This window comes from Bubalus bubalis, chromosome 12 (assembly GCF_019923935.1).
Source record: "Bubalus bubalis isolate 160015118507 breed Murrah chromosome 12, NDDB_SH_1, whole genome shotgun sequence".
Classification (NCBI taxonomy): Eukaryota; Metazoa; Chordata; class Mammalia; order Artiodactyla; family Bovidae; genus Bubalus; species Bubalus bubalis.
This window is the reverse complement of record NC_059168.1, coordinates 46,821,317-46,836,942: the sequence shown is the minus strand read 5'-3', so window position 1 is coordinate 46,836,942 and position 15,626 is coordinate 46,821,317. Positions and strand designations below refer to the sequence as shown.

At 40.7% G+C, this 15,626-nt stretch overlaps 1 gene segment (V, D, J or C); it reads right to left on the bottom strand.

Annotated features, from left to right (window-relative positions):
- Nucleotides 1-1,687: 1,687 nt before the first annotated feature.
- Nucleotides 1,688-15,626, bottom strand: part of LOC102404081 — a 53,997-nt gene continuing 40,058 nt past the window's right edge. The window contains 2 exon segments of the V gene segment in view: nucleotides 1,688-2,217; nucleotides 6,680-6,714. Coding sequence covers nucleotides 1,892-2,217; nucleotides 6,680-6,714 — 361 coding nt within the window.

Here is a 15,626-nt window from a genome sequence, read left to right as displayed (position 1 = left end):
TTTTATGAATGAAGATGCTCTGAAAAATTCTTACATAAGTTTTTTTGGTGGGCAGGGACATATTCATTCAAGGGCAAGATTGGTAGGTATTAGGGTATGAATATCTCTCAGCTATATAGAACTTGACTTACACTTTAATAAACATTTTGTGTTTTAACTTTGTTTTCTGGTAGTTCAGCTGGTAAAGAATCCACCTGCAATGCAGGAGACCCCGATTGGATTCCTGGGTCAGGAAGATCCACTGGAGAAGGGATAGGCTACCCACTACTGTATTCTTGGGCTTCCCTGGTGGCTCAGCTGATAAAGAAACCATCTGCAATGCTGGAGGCCTGGATTCTATCCCTCGGTTGGGAAGATGTCCTGGAGAAGGGAACGGCTATCCACTCCAGTATTCTGGCCTGGAGAATTTCATGGACTGCAATGGGGTCACAAAGAATCGGACACGACTGGGCAACTTTCATGTTCTTTCATTTTAACTGTGTAGTGTAGTAAGAATTAAATTAGGTTGTGGAAACATTAATGTAGTCTTTGGCAGATAGGAGGCCTCAACATGTATTGTATTTAGAATGTAATGAAGGCATCGTGTTCCCTTAAGTCAAAGTGCCATAATGGACTTAAATATTTCCCTATTGCTTCTTCACCTACATTATTATCATTGTTTTGCCACAATGAATGAATCTGTTTCTAGCCATTCCATTCTTTTGAAAGATTTTCTGTTGGTAAATTAGATTCAACTGGATCAAAGACTATGTTATCATAAGAACCATCACCCTGCAAAGGGCTCTGAAGCCTGCTGAGAAGGGGAAGTCAAAGAGGCAAGAGTCTCAATCCCAATGACATATATAACTAAGGAAAACTTATTGTATAGCCCAGGAAACTGTACTCTATACCCTGTGATGACCTGTATGGGAACAAAATCTAAAAAAGAGTGCATATATGTATATAGACAACTGAGTCACTTTGCTGTACATCTGAAACTAACACAACATTGTAAATCAACTATATTTCAATTAAAAAAAAAAAAGCAAACCTCTCATACCATGGCCCAGGAGAGGGCTATGAATATAGATGGCTTGTGGGTTTCATAAAAGAGTAAGGTAGGGTAGGCTAGAATGGAGGCTGATGATTTTTATAAATGATGGTATGGTTTTTATCAACTCAATATTTAATTCCTTAGAAGATAAACTGGGTCATTAGAAAAACAGTGTTTAAAAACCTTTAATCAAGGAACTTCCCTGGTGCTCCAGTGGTTGAGAATCCTCCTGCCAAAGCAGGGGACTTGGGTTTCATTCTTGGTCTGGGAAGATTCCACATGCTGTGGCTGGGCAACTACTGAGCCCATGTGCTGCAACTACTGAAGCTCGCATGCTTTGGAACCCATGCTCTGCACCAAGAGAAATCACCTCGGTGAGAAGCCCGTTCACTGCAACTAGAGAGTAGCCCCTGCTCTTTGCAACTAGAGAAACTCCGTGCAGCAATGAAGACCCAGTGTGTGCGTGTGTGCTAAGTCCCTTCAGTTGAGTCCAACTCTTTGTGTCCCTATGGACTATTGCTTGCCAGCCTCCACTGTCCATGGGATTCTCCAGGCAAGTACATTGGAGTGGGTAGACCCAGTGCAGCAGCCCCCCCACCCCCCAAAAATTTAAAAAACAAAACAAAAACCCTTAAATCAGAAAGGAGAGAGAAATCACAGGTGCAAAGATTTACTTTATTTATTCATTGTCCCCCCAACATTAGCATGATTAAAGCCAAAGAGGGGGAGGGGGATGAGGTGGGGAGATGGGTCAGAGGATTGCAATAGGGGTTGATCTGTGGAAAAAGGGCCTGAGGAGGGGTGAGGGGCTGGGACTGAATCAGCACAGGTGACTGGGGAGCCTGTAGACCTCTTGCTCTAACATTCGTTCTTACTGAAGCTCTTGATGAGGGTGGTAGTCAGGCTCTTGTGGCTGACCTCACACGTATAGGCGTTATGGCTTTGGTACTCTGAGCTGGCCAGTGTCAGGATGCTGCTGAGGCTGTAGGTGCTTTTATTGCTGTCCTGGTCTGTGAAACTGTTCTGGAAGTTGCTGCTGCTCTGAGTAACCCCATCCACTTTCCACTTGACATTGATATCTTTGGGGTAGAAATCATTCACCAAGCACACGACAGAGACAGTTCCGGTCTTCAGCTGCTCATCAGATGGTTTGAAGAGGAAGATGGATGGCTGAGCATCAGACCCTGAGGAAGGAAGAACAGAGAAGGGTGTTTAAGTAACAGTGAAGTTCTCTACTGGGGTGCACTGTCTGGGGGTGACCTTGGAAATGCAAGAGAAAGATGTGCAGAGAGCCACATGCTCTTTTTGTAGTATCCAGGGGCCACCCAGGGAAGTCAAGAAGCAAACTCACAATTGCCATGATTTTGAGTTTTTCTGTAGCCCCCTACTCCTTAAGAAAGCTCTGAATTTTTTGTACTCTTTGCAGCCATTCTAAGGCTGCAAAATAATATGAATTTTAGAAAAAAAATGAAGTGAAATATCCCATGAAGATACTCCTCTTTGGGTCAATCCTTGATAGCTTTAAACATTCTCTCCTGCATTAAAATATTAAATAATTAGCATATTTGATACAAAAATTCTTGTAAGTCCTTATATCTTCCAGGGGATTGTCCCAACCTAGGGATCAAATCCAGGTCTCCCACATTGCAGGCAGATTCTTTACTGGCTGAGCCATCAGGGAAGCCCTATCCACTTTTTAATGGAATTTAAAAATTCATTAAAAGATTTTTTTAAAGCCCTAAATAATTTTAGAACTGTTTAAAATACTTAAATAGTTTGAGCAGTTTGAAAAGAGTTTTAAGTTTTCTGACCTTATCTTTCTTTCCTTCATCTGTGTTCCCTGCCTCCTACAAGGGAACCCAGTGCAAGAGGCCAAGAAACAAAACCTCTTGGAGTTTAGAAGTGAGACCAGATCTAACAAGATCACTTCCCCCTTGCCTCTCCTAGTTCTGTGCAGTGATGTCAGGCTGTCTTACACTTCCTGGGCTTCCTTTGGATGTGTTGGGGTCAGACCCACCCTTCATGGGTGAGCCCTAAACTCTGAGTCTGGGTCTGAGCATGTGTGTGTGGGTGTCAACCCCTTCACCGTCTGTGATCAAGCCAGCAACTCTCCCACTCCTTGCAAAAGGCCTCAAAGGGAGACCCCCAGCCCTGGCCTTATGACTGTCACCATATGGGGCAAGTCTCAGGCAGACTCATAGGGTCAACTGTAATTTCAGCCACCTGCCCCAGAGAAACTGATGAGCTTCACTTCTGAGCAGCTGTCAGATGGCCTGCTAGAAATCCCCTTGGTGGGCCTTTGAGTTCTTGAATGAGAGAGTGTGAATTAAATCACAAATAAAGAATTCTTTGCTGGGAGAAGTCACAGATCAGTGAACAGATTTAATAAAGCTATAAACCTCCATGTTAACCAAGCAGTTCAATATCAGATACTGAATTTTTAATGTTTTGATATTTTCTTTTCTTTTACTCTTCGTATTATTTTTTTTTCAGAGAATTTTATAAAATAGCCTATGCAGTAAAATAAGATGAATTCTAGAAAAAAAGGAGATGAAATATTCTATGAAGATACTATTTGGGTCAATCCTTGATGGCTTTAAACATTCTATCCTGCATTAAAATATTAAACAATTATCATATTTGACATGGAAATTCTTGTAAGACCTCATATTAACTTTTTAAGAGAGTTTAAAATTAATTGAAAGATTTTTAAAAGGCCCCAAATTATTTTAGAACAGTTTAAAATACTTACATAGTTTAAACAGTTTGAAAAGAGTTTTAAAATGTCCCTAAAATAGTCCTGTCAGGTTGTCCGCAAACCAAAAATAATCTTTTTCAAGTATCACTTTTGAAATTAGCCAGAGTAAACAACAATGACAATAACAAATTTTAGAATGATTTTAAAGGGTAAAACACCCAGATTAAAAATTTTCTATCATGGAATGAGGGGGTTGGGAAATGCTTTTCTATTTTTTATAAAAAATTTATTTAAAAATGCCATTTATAAAAAAATGCCATTGAGTTTTTATCAATGGCATTTATATACGTTTAGATATTTTGTACACCTGAAATATAATCTTACTGAAGCCATTACATTTCTGAAAATTAAAAACATCACAAATTTATCTAATTTTTTTTTCAGCAATATACCTATAATGATATTTAGTTTGAACTTTTAACTCAGTAAGTTAACTGATCAAAACCTGAATGGCGAGATTGCTAGTCTTCAGTTAGATTTTTGCTGGTGTGAATTTTACCCCAAAAGAGTTATATGTATAAAGAGAAAATTATATATATATAAAAATATATATGTTAACTTTTATATATATTTCATTTTGATTGAACATTTATTACTAAACATATTTGATGAGAGGATATTGAAATAATTATAGATCACTGAAAAAATAACTAAGTTCTTTATAGTCCCATACTGGAAATTTTTATTAAGCAGATACAATAATATAAATTTTATTTTTGTAATTGCTGTTAAAAATCAGGCTTCTCCCTATTTTCCCCATGTTAGCTCACGTCCATCATATTTCTGTTCTCTACAGTTAGCGACATGATTCGTATCACTGTGTCAGGAAAGCGGGCCATAACACAGCTGAATGGGCGATCACGGGGTTGGCCATGCCTTTCGCGGCCTTTAGCGGCCAGGTGCGCGGCCACTAGAGCCCAGGGGCCTGGCCGCCAACGTCCTTCAATCACGAAAGACGACGCCCCGAAGTCTAAAGACATCTGCGAGGTCTGCAGACCACGTTAGCGGCCACAGCCCCCACAGCGGTACAAAGACACTGCCAAGTAGTAAGAAAAATCATACTCATTAAAATATTTCCTATCTTTTTAACGTCTGTGGGCATCTAAAAAGTGCAATTATTTTATTTTCCTTCACTTAAACAAATTTCTTCAAAGCTGAGTTTTTGGGAGCAACCCTCTTTCCTTCATTTATTAGAGGAGATGTATTTATACATTTCCAGTACAGTCTAATATAGAAATTTGTTTTTTTTTTTTTTTAGAGTCATCTGTCAAGGTATAGAACCCCTATAGCATTTCTGAATATTGACAGTTTTTCACTCATTTTAGACTCTAAAAATAACACAGCTGCTGATTCTCAATCAAGCAGAAATTTTAACATAGACAAGTATATTTTTCTAATGTCTTAGTGATTTTTTAGTGCATTCCAATAATTTTTATTGGTATAAAATAATTTATCAGACACATTTCTCTACTTTTCTGTTTTGTACATCTAGCAAAAATCAGTACAATATTTGGCAAATCTCAATGAAAATTAATTCACTTTGGCTCTTTAGAGCTGCAAAGATTCCTTGTTATGGAGGTATTTGAAAAAATTTTAATATCTATCCCAGGGACATTCTACAAATCTTAAGATGTAAAAAATTTAAGTCTCTGTTATGATTTTTAAAAGCTAAACATCTTTATCTTTGAAAAAGTGTCCTTTTTCATCGACACTTATTTTTTCCCCCTTTGAGTCATTTGGTTTAGTTTAAATTAATCTTTTTTGTCTACAAATCCAGTTTTGGAGCTGAGTTTGACTTTTCAAACTGATAATAAATCTGAAATATTCTCATTTACCCATCTCTGCAAAACTCATACTTAAGCCTCTAAAAGTCCATACTGGCATTTAGACCCACATTTCAGAAGGTAATAGAGAAAAATTATTTACGTCTAATCTCCAGACGTGTCCCTTGGCCAAAGATGATCCACAGATTTAACTTACTTTCCTCTCAACAAAAAACACTTTTTGCTGCTAATCTCTTTCAATGGTCAGATACAGAGAAAATCTGGCCATTTAGGTGCCACATTAACTAACTAGCTTTTTGCTCTTCCTTGAGACAAACTGATTTCCAGCCCCCGACTCATCTGATTTTTCAGAAGAACCCCATTCTCTTCAAAACTGACCTCAACTCATATCCCAAGCATTAAAACCCCCAAATTTCACAGCTCTATAAGAAAGAAGAGTTGAAAAGTGCACTTACGTTTGATTTCCAGCTTGGTCCCGCCGCCTAACATAATTGACAGTGACGTCCCTGACATATCCCCCTTAACAAAAACCTCCTTCTGAAGCCAATCACAGGAAAAAGCCCAATCCACAGAAAAATCCAGTCATTTCTCTGCCTTTCTCTCCACAAACCCTACTCTCCTTACAAATTCAACAATGTGGCTGTTTGTTCAGCTTAAAAATTGGCTATCTTCTGGTTTTCTGTCTTTTACTTTTTGGGACACCAGGCATGGCTCACGTAACCAAAATATCACAAACTTGCACAACTGATACAACAGGACAAAAGTCTCCAATACAAACAATTGAACAAAAGTTTACTCACATTTGATCTCCACTCTGGTCCTTGGGCCGAAAGTGAACCACAGTGATTCCCCCTAATTTCCGCTTGTACAAATACCTACCCTGAAGGGGCATCAAGCCCCCTTCCCCAATTACATTAAAATTAATCTTAAATTTACCATCAGCTAGCCTCCTATGGAAGAATTTCCCTTCCCCTCCTCTGTACCTAACCTGGGAATGAAATTTGTTTTAGCCCTGACACCGAATTAATGAAAACAGGCAAAAAGGAACAAAAAGTAAACCAATTAGACAGAAACAGCAAAGGATTAGCTGAAAACAATACTTACTTTTGATCTCTATCTTGGTTCCTTGGCCGAAAGTATTTACACAACAGTTCCTCTTAACCTCGTTCCTATACAAAAACCCTTTCCCTTCCTGACCACTGAGCAAAGCTCTGTTTCAGAACAGACCCTTTGCTCCCCAATACATTTCTGAAACTATCACTCAGACAAGTTATTCTCACCCAGAGACTGACTAGTTCTTCATAGAAAATGTGCAATCAGTTCTCCTATTTGATTATGGATGGATTGTAGCTTTGCCTTGGAAGATGGCAGAGTCTGGTTTCATAGAGTCAATGAATGTATGGATCATTTCAGAGACACAGGGATCATAAGACACAGACAACTGAGAAAGGAAAGTTTGGATTTTACTCACGTTTGATTTCCAGCTTGGTTCCTTGACCTAACGTCCATCACAATGATCAGATCAGATCAGTCACTCAGTCGTGTCCAACTCTTTGCGACCCCATGAATCGCAGCATACCAGGCCTCCCTGTCCATCACCAACTCCCGGAGTTCACTGAGACTCACGTCCATCGAGTCAGTGATGCCATCCAGCCATCTCATCCTCTGTCGTCCCCTTCTCCTCTTGCCCCCAATCCCTCCCAGCATCAGAGTCTTTTCCAATGAGTCAACTCTTCGTATGAGGTGGCCAAAGTACTGGAGTTTCAGCTTTAGCATCATTCCTTCCAAAGAAATCCTGGGGCTGATCTCCTTCAGAATGGACTGGTTGGATCTCCTTGCAGTCCAAGGGACTCTCAAGAGTCTTCTCCAACACCACACTTCAAAAGCATCAATTCTTCGGTGCTCAGCCTTCTTCACAGTCCAACTCTCACATCCATACATGACCACAGGAAAAACCACAGCCTTGACTAGACGAACCTTTGTTGGCAAAGTAATGTCTCTGCTTAGCTGTACATTATCTCGCTGTATAAAAACCCTTCTCACTAAAGGGGAACAGAGCCTCGGGTCAAGCCGCTGAAGCTTAACTCCCATCTCAAGCAGCTGTGGAGGCCCTGGGGCTTCTCTGATAGAGAATGTTTGTCATTCTTAGGTGAATTCTAAAATCCTAGATGATTTATTTATGTCGATGGCCTAAATAAATGGTCCCATATGTTAGCAATCTCCCACCTCTGGACTGCTACTTACTTATTTACTGGAAAGCAGGTTGAATATAAATTAGAAAGAAAGATAAACTCATTTTATAAAACCCTGTACTTTTAGACAGTTGAAGCATAGTTGATTTACAGTGTTGTGTTAGAGACATCAAAGTGATTCAGCTATACACACACACATATATATTCTTTTTAACATTCTTTTCCATTATACATTATTACAAGGTATTCCAGTAGTCATGTATGGATGTGAGAGTTGGACTATAAAGAAAACTGAGTGCTGAAGAACCGATGCTTTTGAACTGTGGTGTTGGAGAAGACTCTTGAGAGTCCCTTTGACTGCTAGGAGACCAAACCATTCCATCCTAAAAGAGATCAGTCCTGAATGTTCATTGGAAGGACTGATGTTAAAGCTGAAACTCCAATACTTTGGCCATCTGATGCAAAGAGCTGACTCATTGGAAAAGACCCTGATGGTGGGAAAGATTGAGGGCAGGAGGAGAAGGGGACGACAGAGGATGAGATGGTTGGATGGCATCACCAACTCAATGGACATGAGTTTGAGAAAACTCCGGGAGTTGGTGATGGACAGGGAGGCCTGGTGTGCTGCAGTCCATGGGGTCGCAAAGAGCTGGACACGACTGAGAGACTGAATGTATTTCCCTGTGCTATATACAGTAGGGCCTTGTTGTTTATCTCTTTAATATCTGGTATCTGTTAATCCCAAGCTCCTAATTGATCTCTCCCCCATCTTTCCCCTTGGGTAACCATAAATTTGTTTTCCATGTCTATTTCTGTTTTGTAAATAATATCATTTTAAAAACTGTACTTCTTTATACCTTCTCCTGGGGTGAGGGGAGGGGCGGGGCTTGCACATGACAAACCTCATTCAATGTCATTATGAAACTTAGCTTTTCTCAGTTAATAATACTGAAATAATGTTTTTTTCTATTTGAAACTCTTTTTTGCCACCATGTTGTTTTAAAAAAAAGACTAAATGTATTAAATATCAAACCAAGGCCCATGTCTTATTTTGAAATATATTTTGGAGTGAAGCTGTAGATGGCCCATGAAACAAAAACAAAGATCAAAAGAGTATAAAAGTAGACTTTTCTTGGTTAGTTGTCTGTTGTCATAGGACAGGTAGAGCTGGAGGGGTACCCACCATGCCACAATGAGCTGAACCAGGTGTATGCTGTCTTTGGAGCTGCTAGAGAATTGTGGCATGCCTTGATGTTTCCATAGTAACCCCATCAAGGGCCCTGAAGACCTCATTTTTCTGTGAGTCCATCTCTACTTATTCCAGTCCTGTTTCTCTTTTAACTTTCCATTCCCACTTCAGCATACTAAAGTCCTTACTGTTCTCCTGAGACCTCCAGCTTCTACAAAGCTCCCCCTCTTCTTGGAAACACTTTTGTTCACCTGCCTTACTTGTGAACAACTAATTGTCTTTCAAGACTCAATTTAAGAGAGACTTTCTGTTGGATTATCTCCCAGAAAACAACTCAATGTTGTAGAGTACAGAGGCAGGTCACTGAGCCTGTAACACCTAGCTGCTCTTATCTGCAGTTAGATTCTTTCTGCCCTACTGGATTGTAAGCTGTTTGATGTTTCATTGCCTTATATTTGGAAGGTCCAGTCTAGTATCTTCACTTGGTAAATGCTCAACAAACATTTGCAGAATGAATGAAAACAACAAAACAAGAGACAAAAACAAACCATAAATAGTTGAAAAATCAAGACTAGATCAGAGCTGATAAATTATAAAAGACCAAGGATTAATACTGACTATGGTAATAGTAAGTTTTACAAAAGAAATTGTAATAGTAATTCTGAAGTAGGCTCAATACTATATATAAGACTGCACATGAAATGTTGTTTAAAAAGTAAAAAAAGAGAAGTTGTGTTAGGCATATACAGTGGAATATTACTCATTCATAAAAAGGAACGAAATTGGGTTATTTGGAGTGATGTGGATGAACCTAGAGTATGTAATACAGAGTGAAGTAAGTCAGAAAGAGAAAAATACCATATATTAGTGCATATATATGAAATCTAGAAAAATGGTACTGATAAACCTATTTGCAAGGAGGAGTAGAGATGTAGACATAGAGAATGAACTTGTGGATGCAGCAGGGGAAGGAGAGGATGGGATGAATTGAGAGAGGAGCACTGACATATATTGTGTGTAAAATAAATATTAAGAGCTAGTGGGAGACTGCTGTATAGCACCCGGAGCTCAGTTCAGTGCTTAAGGATGACCTAGAGGTGTGGGTTGGTGGGGGGAAAGGGAGGCCCAAGAGGGAGTGAATATATGTATACTTGTAGCTGATTCACTTGTAGCTTATAGTAACTAACACAATGCTGTAAAGCAATTATCCTCCAATCAGAAAAAAAGGTAAAAGAAGAGAAAATAACTGACATCTTCATCATAAACTAATTATGATAGAGCTTTGCAATGGAGCACAAAACAGCCACTAAGAGGATAAAGTAGGTTTCTGCATAGTCACGTAGAAGGTGATATAGAAGATATAGGCTGAATGGTATATATTGTATGATACTATGATCCCATTTTAATTGAATATGTATGGATATGAATAGAGGCTAATTGCAGAAGGAAATACAATCAACTGTGCTCAGTAATTGTCTCCTAAAATTGATTACAGTGGTGTGTTGTTTTGGAAAAAAGGGGAGCAATGTCTTCTCTTTCTACTGTACTATTGTAGATTATTTGGTTTTTAAAAATTATGGGAATATATTCCCATAGAAACACTAAGGCTGTACCAGTTTTGATAGTTTGATATCATCAAGTAGAATTCTCTATAGTCATGAGCAATTGTAAATATAATTTTTAAATGATATATACATGTTTAATTTTTCTTTGTCATTCAAATACTGTTTTAATAATATTTAAATTAAGAGTGCAAAAAAGGTAGGAGTTTTCCTGTTCTGTATAGGAGATATTGTTTTACCAATGTAGGACATGTGGGTGTGATGTGGGGGCTGAAAAATGTATATTCCTAAGTGAGTAAATAGGAGATTGAAAGTGAAGCATGTAAGTAAATGACTATTAAAAGCAGAATTTGCTACTAATAAAAGATTCTTATTATAAAAACTGTTGTGCAAAAGCTAGTTTTTTTGACTACACACAGTAGGATCAATAGGAGTGGTTGTGATGTTTGCTGTAACATCACATGAATCACTGAAAAGTGGCTGAGAACCTTAATGTGTATGTGGTTTATTATTTGAAGGCAAAGGATTTCTTAGAAGCATCTGTGAGGACCTACCATTCTACAGAGTGTCCAGGATGGGCCTTGATAAGATTGATTTACTAAGGAAAAAATAGAGTCAATAAACTAGTCTGAGGGGTTCTTAGATTTATGCATGAATGATGGAAACAGAAAATTTAGGGGAGCATTCCAAAAAACTCATCACTAAAGCTGCTTTCCATGTGGCTGCCAACAAAGTCAGATTCTTAGAATAAATTCTCAACTGCTCATGGTGTGTGTGTGTGCTCAGCTGCTCAGTCGTGTTTGACTCTTTGCAGCCCCATAGACTGTAGCCCACCAGGCTCCTCTGTCCTAGGGAAAGAAAGAAAAAATGAAAGAGAGAAAGACGAAATACATGTGTATAAGTCATCCTGAAAACTGTTGAGAAGCTTTCTGATCAGTGTTCTCAAGTCTAGCATTTCAAGAAACACCATTTTTTTTTTTTTTAATTTGACACAAGTAACCAGCCTATTTGAAAGGTCTGTCTCCCATCAGTACAATACAGAAAATCACCCAGCACGTCAGAGACACAGTGACACAATTTTGCAAAGTTTGAGGACTGAGGGATTCCCTACCTGGCTCCTGAATGTTTGCGTCTGATAATCCATCCAGAAGTCTGTGGTTCAAAATTTTTTCCAGCTCATAATTCACAGTTGGAGAAGGCAATGGCACCCCATTCCAGTACTCTTGCCTGGAAAATCCCATGGACAGAGGAGCCTGGTAGGCTGTAGTCCATGGGGTCGCTAGAGTCGGACACAACTGAGCGACTTCACTTTCCCTTTTCACTTTCATGCACTGGAGAAGGAAATGGCAACCCACTCCAGTGTTCTTGCCTGGAGAATTCCAGGGACGGGGGAGCCTGGTGGGCTGCCGTCTATGGGGTCGCACAGAGTCGGACACGACTGAAGTGACTTAGCAGCAGCAGCAGCAGCAGCATTCACAGTAAAGTCCAAAGTAGGTGTGGTTCTTTTGGCTTCAGCTTGATTCCTTCCTCCTTAAGATCATACTGTCTGTCCTTTGTACTTGACTTAAGCTGATATTTCAAAATGTGAGGAGGAAATTTTTGAGCCACATTCAGTGGTGATCAGAACCTGATCAATTGCTGTTCTCCAGGCTAGAGTGCCACAAATAGACATCTGACTTGAATCCCCAAGGGGCAAGGATGGCCCTCATTTGGCCAGAAGGAGGAAGACAGAGGAGGTCACTTGAGACCTGGAGATCACTGCTTCTTTGCTGCTTTGGGGCTGTGCCTATTTCCATCCATTTCTGAAGAAAGACATGCTGAGAGAAGCAAAGTCCTTTGCCCAACCATGTGCAAACACATAAGCTGTACTCCTGACCCGAAAGTCTGGTCCCGCTCTGGAAAATGTAGATGCTCATCTTGTTTCTGGGGCTTTCCAGGTGGCGCTAGTGGTAAAGGATCCGACTGTTGGTGCAGGAGATGCAAGAGACTCAGGTTCAGTCCCTGGGGCAGGAAGATCCCCTGAAAGAGGAAATGACAACCCACTCCCGTATTCTTGCTTGGGAAATTCAATGGACGAGGAGACTGGCAGGCTACAGCCCATAGAGTTGCAAAGAGTCAGACACCACTGAGTGCCTGAACATGCACACAAACACACATATCTTGTTTCCACGAGGACATGAAGGCTGCAGGTGGTTTTTTTTTTTTTTTTTTTTTTTTTTACACTTTCTAGAGTGAAAGAGAAAACAGTAGCAACATACCAGGGCTTATGAACCCTTGGAGAAGCTCTGACAATGAGATTTATATATTGAATGTTGTGGTTTCCAGTTGGTTTTACACTAGTGATGAACCTTTCAAGCTCTACCCTGGAGTTCCCTGGCCCCTTGTCTGTCTACTTGGCATGCAATCCTGTGTCCCCCTCACCCTGCTGCACAGAAACCCATTGCAGACAACTACTGTGATTGAGCCAGCTCTGCATGCAGCCATGGAGTCCCTGAATTCAGGCTTGGCTCTGTCACGCGAGTGTATGTTCCTTGGTTCTTCGTCTTATCACAACAAAGATTTGGAGCGACAGACATTAAAGCCCTCAGCGCGTCACAGCTCTCGGGTCTTGGACAAACCGTGTTATAGCTCTTAGGCAAATCAGTGTTACAGCTCTATTTTATTTAGAAGATAGCAGGAGAATCCATCCTCGAAGCGTGAGGGCAACCCAAAGACTTGAAGAGAAGAGTCTGGAGGAGAGCTCGGGGAGAGAGAGTGTGAGCGAGGGAGAGAGAAAGAGCGCACACACGTGGGAGAGAAAGAGAGCGAGAAAGTGCTTTGGCTCCTCCTTTTGTATGTTTTTTCCTCCAACTGGGCCTGCCCTATGCAAATTGGGCTTAGCCAGGAGTGCTGTTTGTTCTACCTGAAGTCTTCACTCTGGTCCTCGGACCTTCCTTTGACCTTCCTTTGTTCTATTTTCGCGGGCTTTTCCCTTCCTTGTCTTTTGCCACCGCCATTTTGGACTCCTTTTCCCTATTCTACCTACCTAACAGTGCCTCACATTTTTGCCTTTGTTGTCAAAATCTTCAAATCCCTCATGAACACTCTACCCTGCTTTCTGCTGACTCAGGACTACTCAGTGAGAGGCCCCTCCCACCCCTCTGACCACTTCCCCCTTCCTCCTCTTCCCAGTCTTGCTCATTTTGACTAAGAACTTGGGCTGTGGATCTTTTCTGTCCACTGACCTGCATTGCCTCCTTCCCTTGATATGTATGTCCTGATTCCATTTCAAAAGGATTTCAATCTCACTCTACTTTCCAATTCTGCCCCCCGCCCCCCCCCCCCCACACCGCCCCCCTCCTCCTCATTCTGTTCAGCTCCAGGGGTCAGTTAAGCTGCTTACCACACAACCTAATATTTTGCTGCTGCTGTCTCTGCCCTGTTCTTTCTGTACTTGTGGGTTTATTTGTTTCTTTTTTCTGATTGTACCACAAAACTTGTGGCTTTCAGTTCCTTGATCAAGGATTGACCCTGGGGCCCTTGGCAATGAGAATGTGGAGTCCTAACCACTGGACTGCCAGGGAATTTGCTTTGGGTTTATTTCTTTAAAAAATCATTTTTGCAATTTAGATTTAAAAAATTTGTATTTATTTATTTAAAATTTACTTATTTATTTGACTGCTCTGGGTTTTAGTCAAGGCACACAAATTCTTCTTCATTGCAGCCTGCCAGATCTTTAGTTGCAGCATGAGGGATCTTTAGTTGTGGCATGTGGGATCTAGTTCTTTGACCAGGGATGGAACCCAGGTCCCCTGCATTGGGAGCATGAATTCTTAAGGGGAAGTATTGTGATTGGATGTATGAGTTTAATCACTCTTCTTAAACTTGATTTTTCTTAAATTGGCTCCTTTGGTTTCTAAGTGGGGTTAAACTAGGCTTGTTCTTGGCTCTTAATCCCATGTTGCTGTTCAGTTGCTCAGTCATGTCCAACTCTTTGTGACCCCATGCACTGCATGCCAGGCTTCCCTGCCCTTCACCATCTTCTGGAGCTTGTTCAAACTCATGTTCATTGGATCAGTGATGCCATCCAACCATCTCATCCTCTGTCATCCCCTTCTCCTCCTGCCCTCAATCTTTCCCAGCATCAAGGTCTTTTCAAATGAGTTATTTCTCCACATCAGGTGGCCAAAGTATTGGAACTTCAGCTTCAGCATGAGTCTTTCCAATGAATATTAGGGTTGATTTCCTTTAGGATTGACTGGTTTGATCTCCTTGGGACTCTCAAGAGTCTTCTCCAAATCACAGTTCAAAAGTATCAATTCTTCAATGCTCAGCCTTCTATATGGTCCAATCTCATATCCATACATGACTACTGGAAAAACCATAGCTTTGCTAGATGGACCTTTGTCAGCAAATTAATGTCTCTGTTTTATAATATGCTGTCTAGATTTGTCATAGCTTTTCTTCCAAGGAACATCTTTTTTATTTTTAAACTTTATAAAATTGTATTAGTTTTGCTGAATATCGAAATGAATCCACCACAGGTATACATGGGTTCCCCATGCTGAACCCTCCTCCCTCCTCCCTCCCCATACCATCCCTCTGGGTCATCCCAGTGCACCAGCCCCAAGCATCCAGTATCGTGCATCGAACCTGGACTGGCAACTCATTTCATACATGATATTATACATGTTTCAATGCCATTCTCCCAAATCTTCCCACCCTCTCCCTCTCCAACAGAGGATCTTTTAATTTCATGGCTTCAGTCATCATCTGCAGTGATTTTAGGGCCCAAGAAAATGAAGTCTGTCACTGTTTCCATTGTTTCCCCATCAATTTGCCATGAAGTTATGGGACCAGATGTAGGGTTGTCCAGTGAGGGGACTTCCCTAATATTTGGAAGCCCAAAGAGAAGTCTTCAATATTATCCATGGGTTATATATGTGCATGCATGCTCAGTTGTGTCCGACTCTTTGCGACCCCATGGACTGTAGCTCACCAGGCTCCTCTACCCATGGAATTTTGCGGGCAAGAATACTGGAGTGGGTTGCCATTTCCTTCTCCAGGCGATCTTCCCAACGCATGGATCAAACCCACGTCTCTTGTGGCTCCTGCATTGGCAAGTCGTT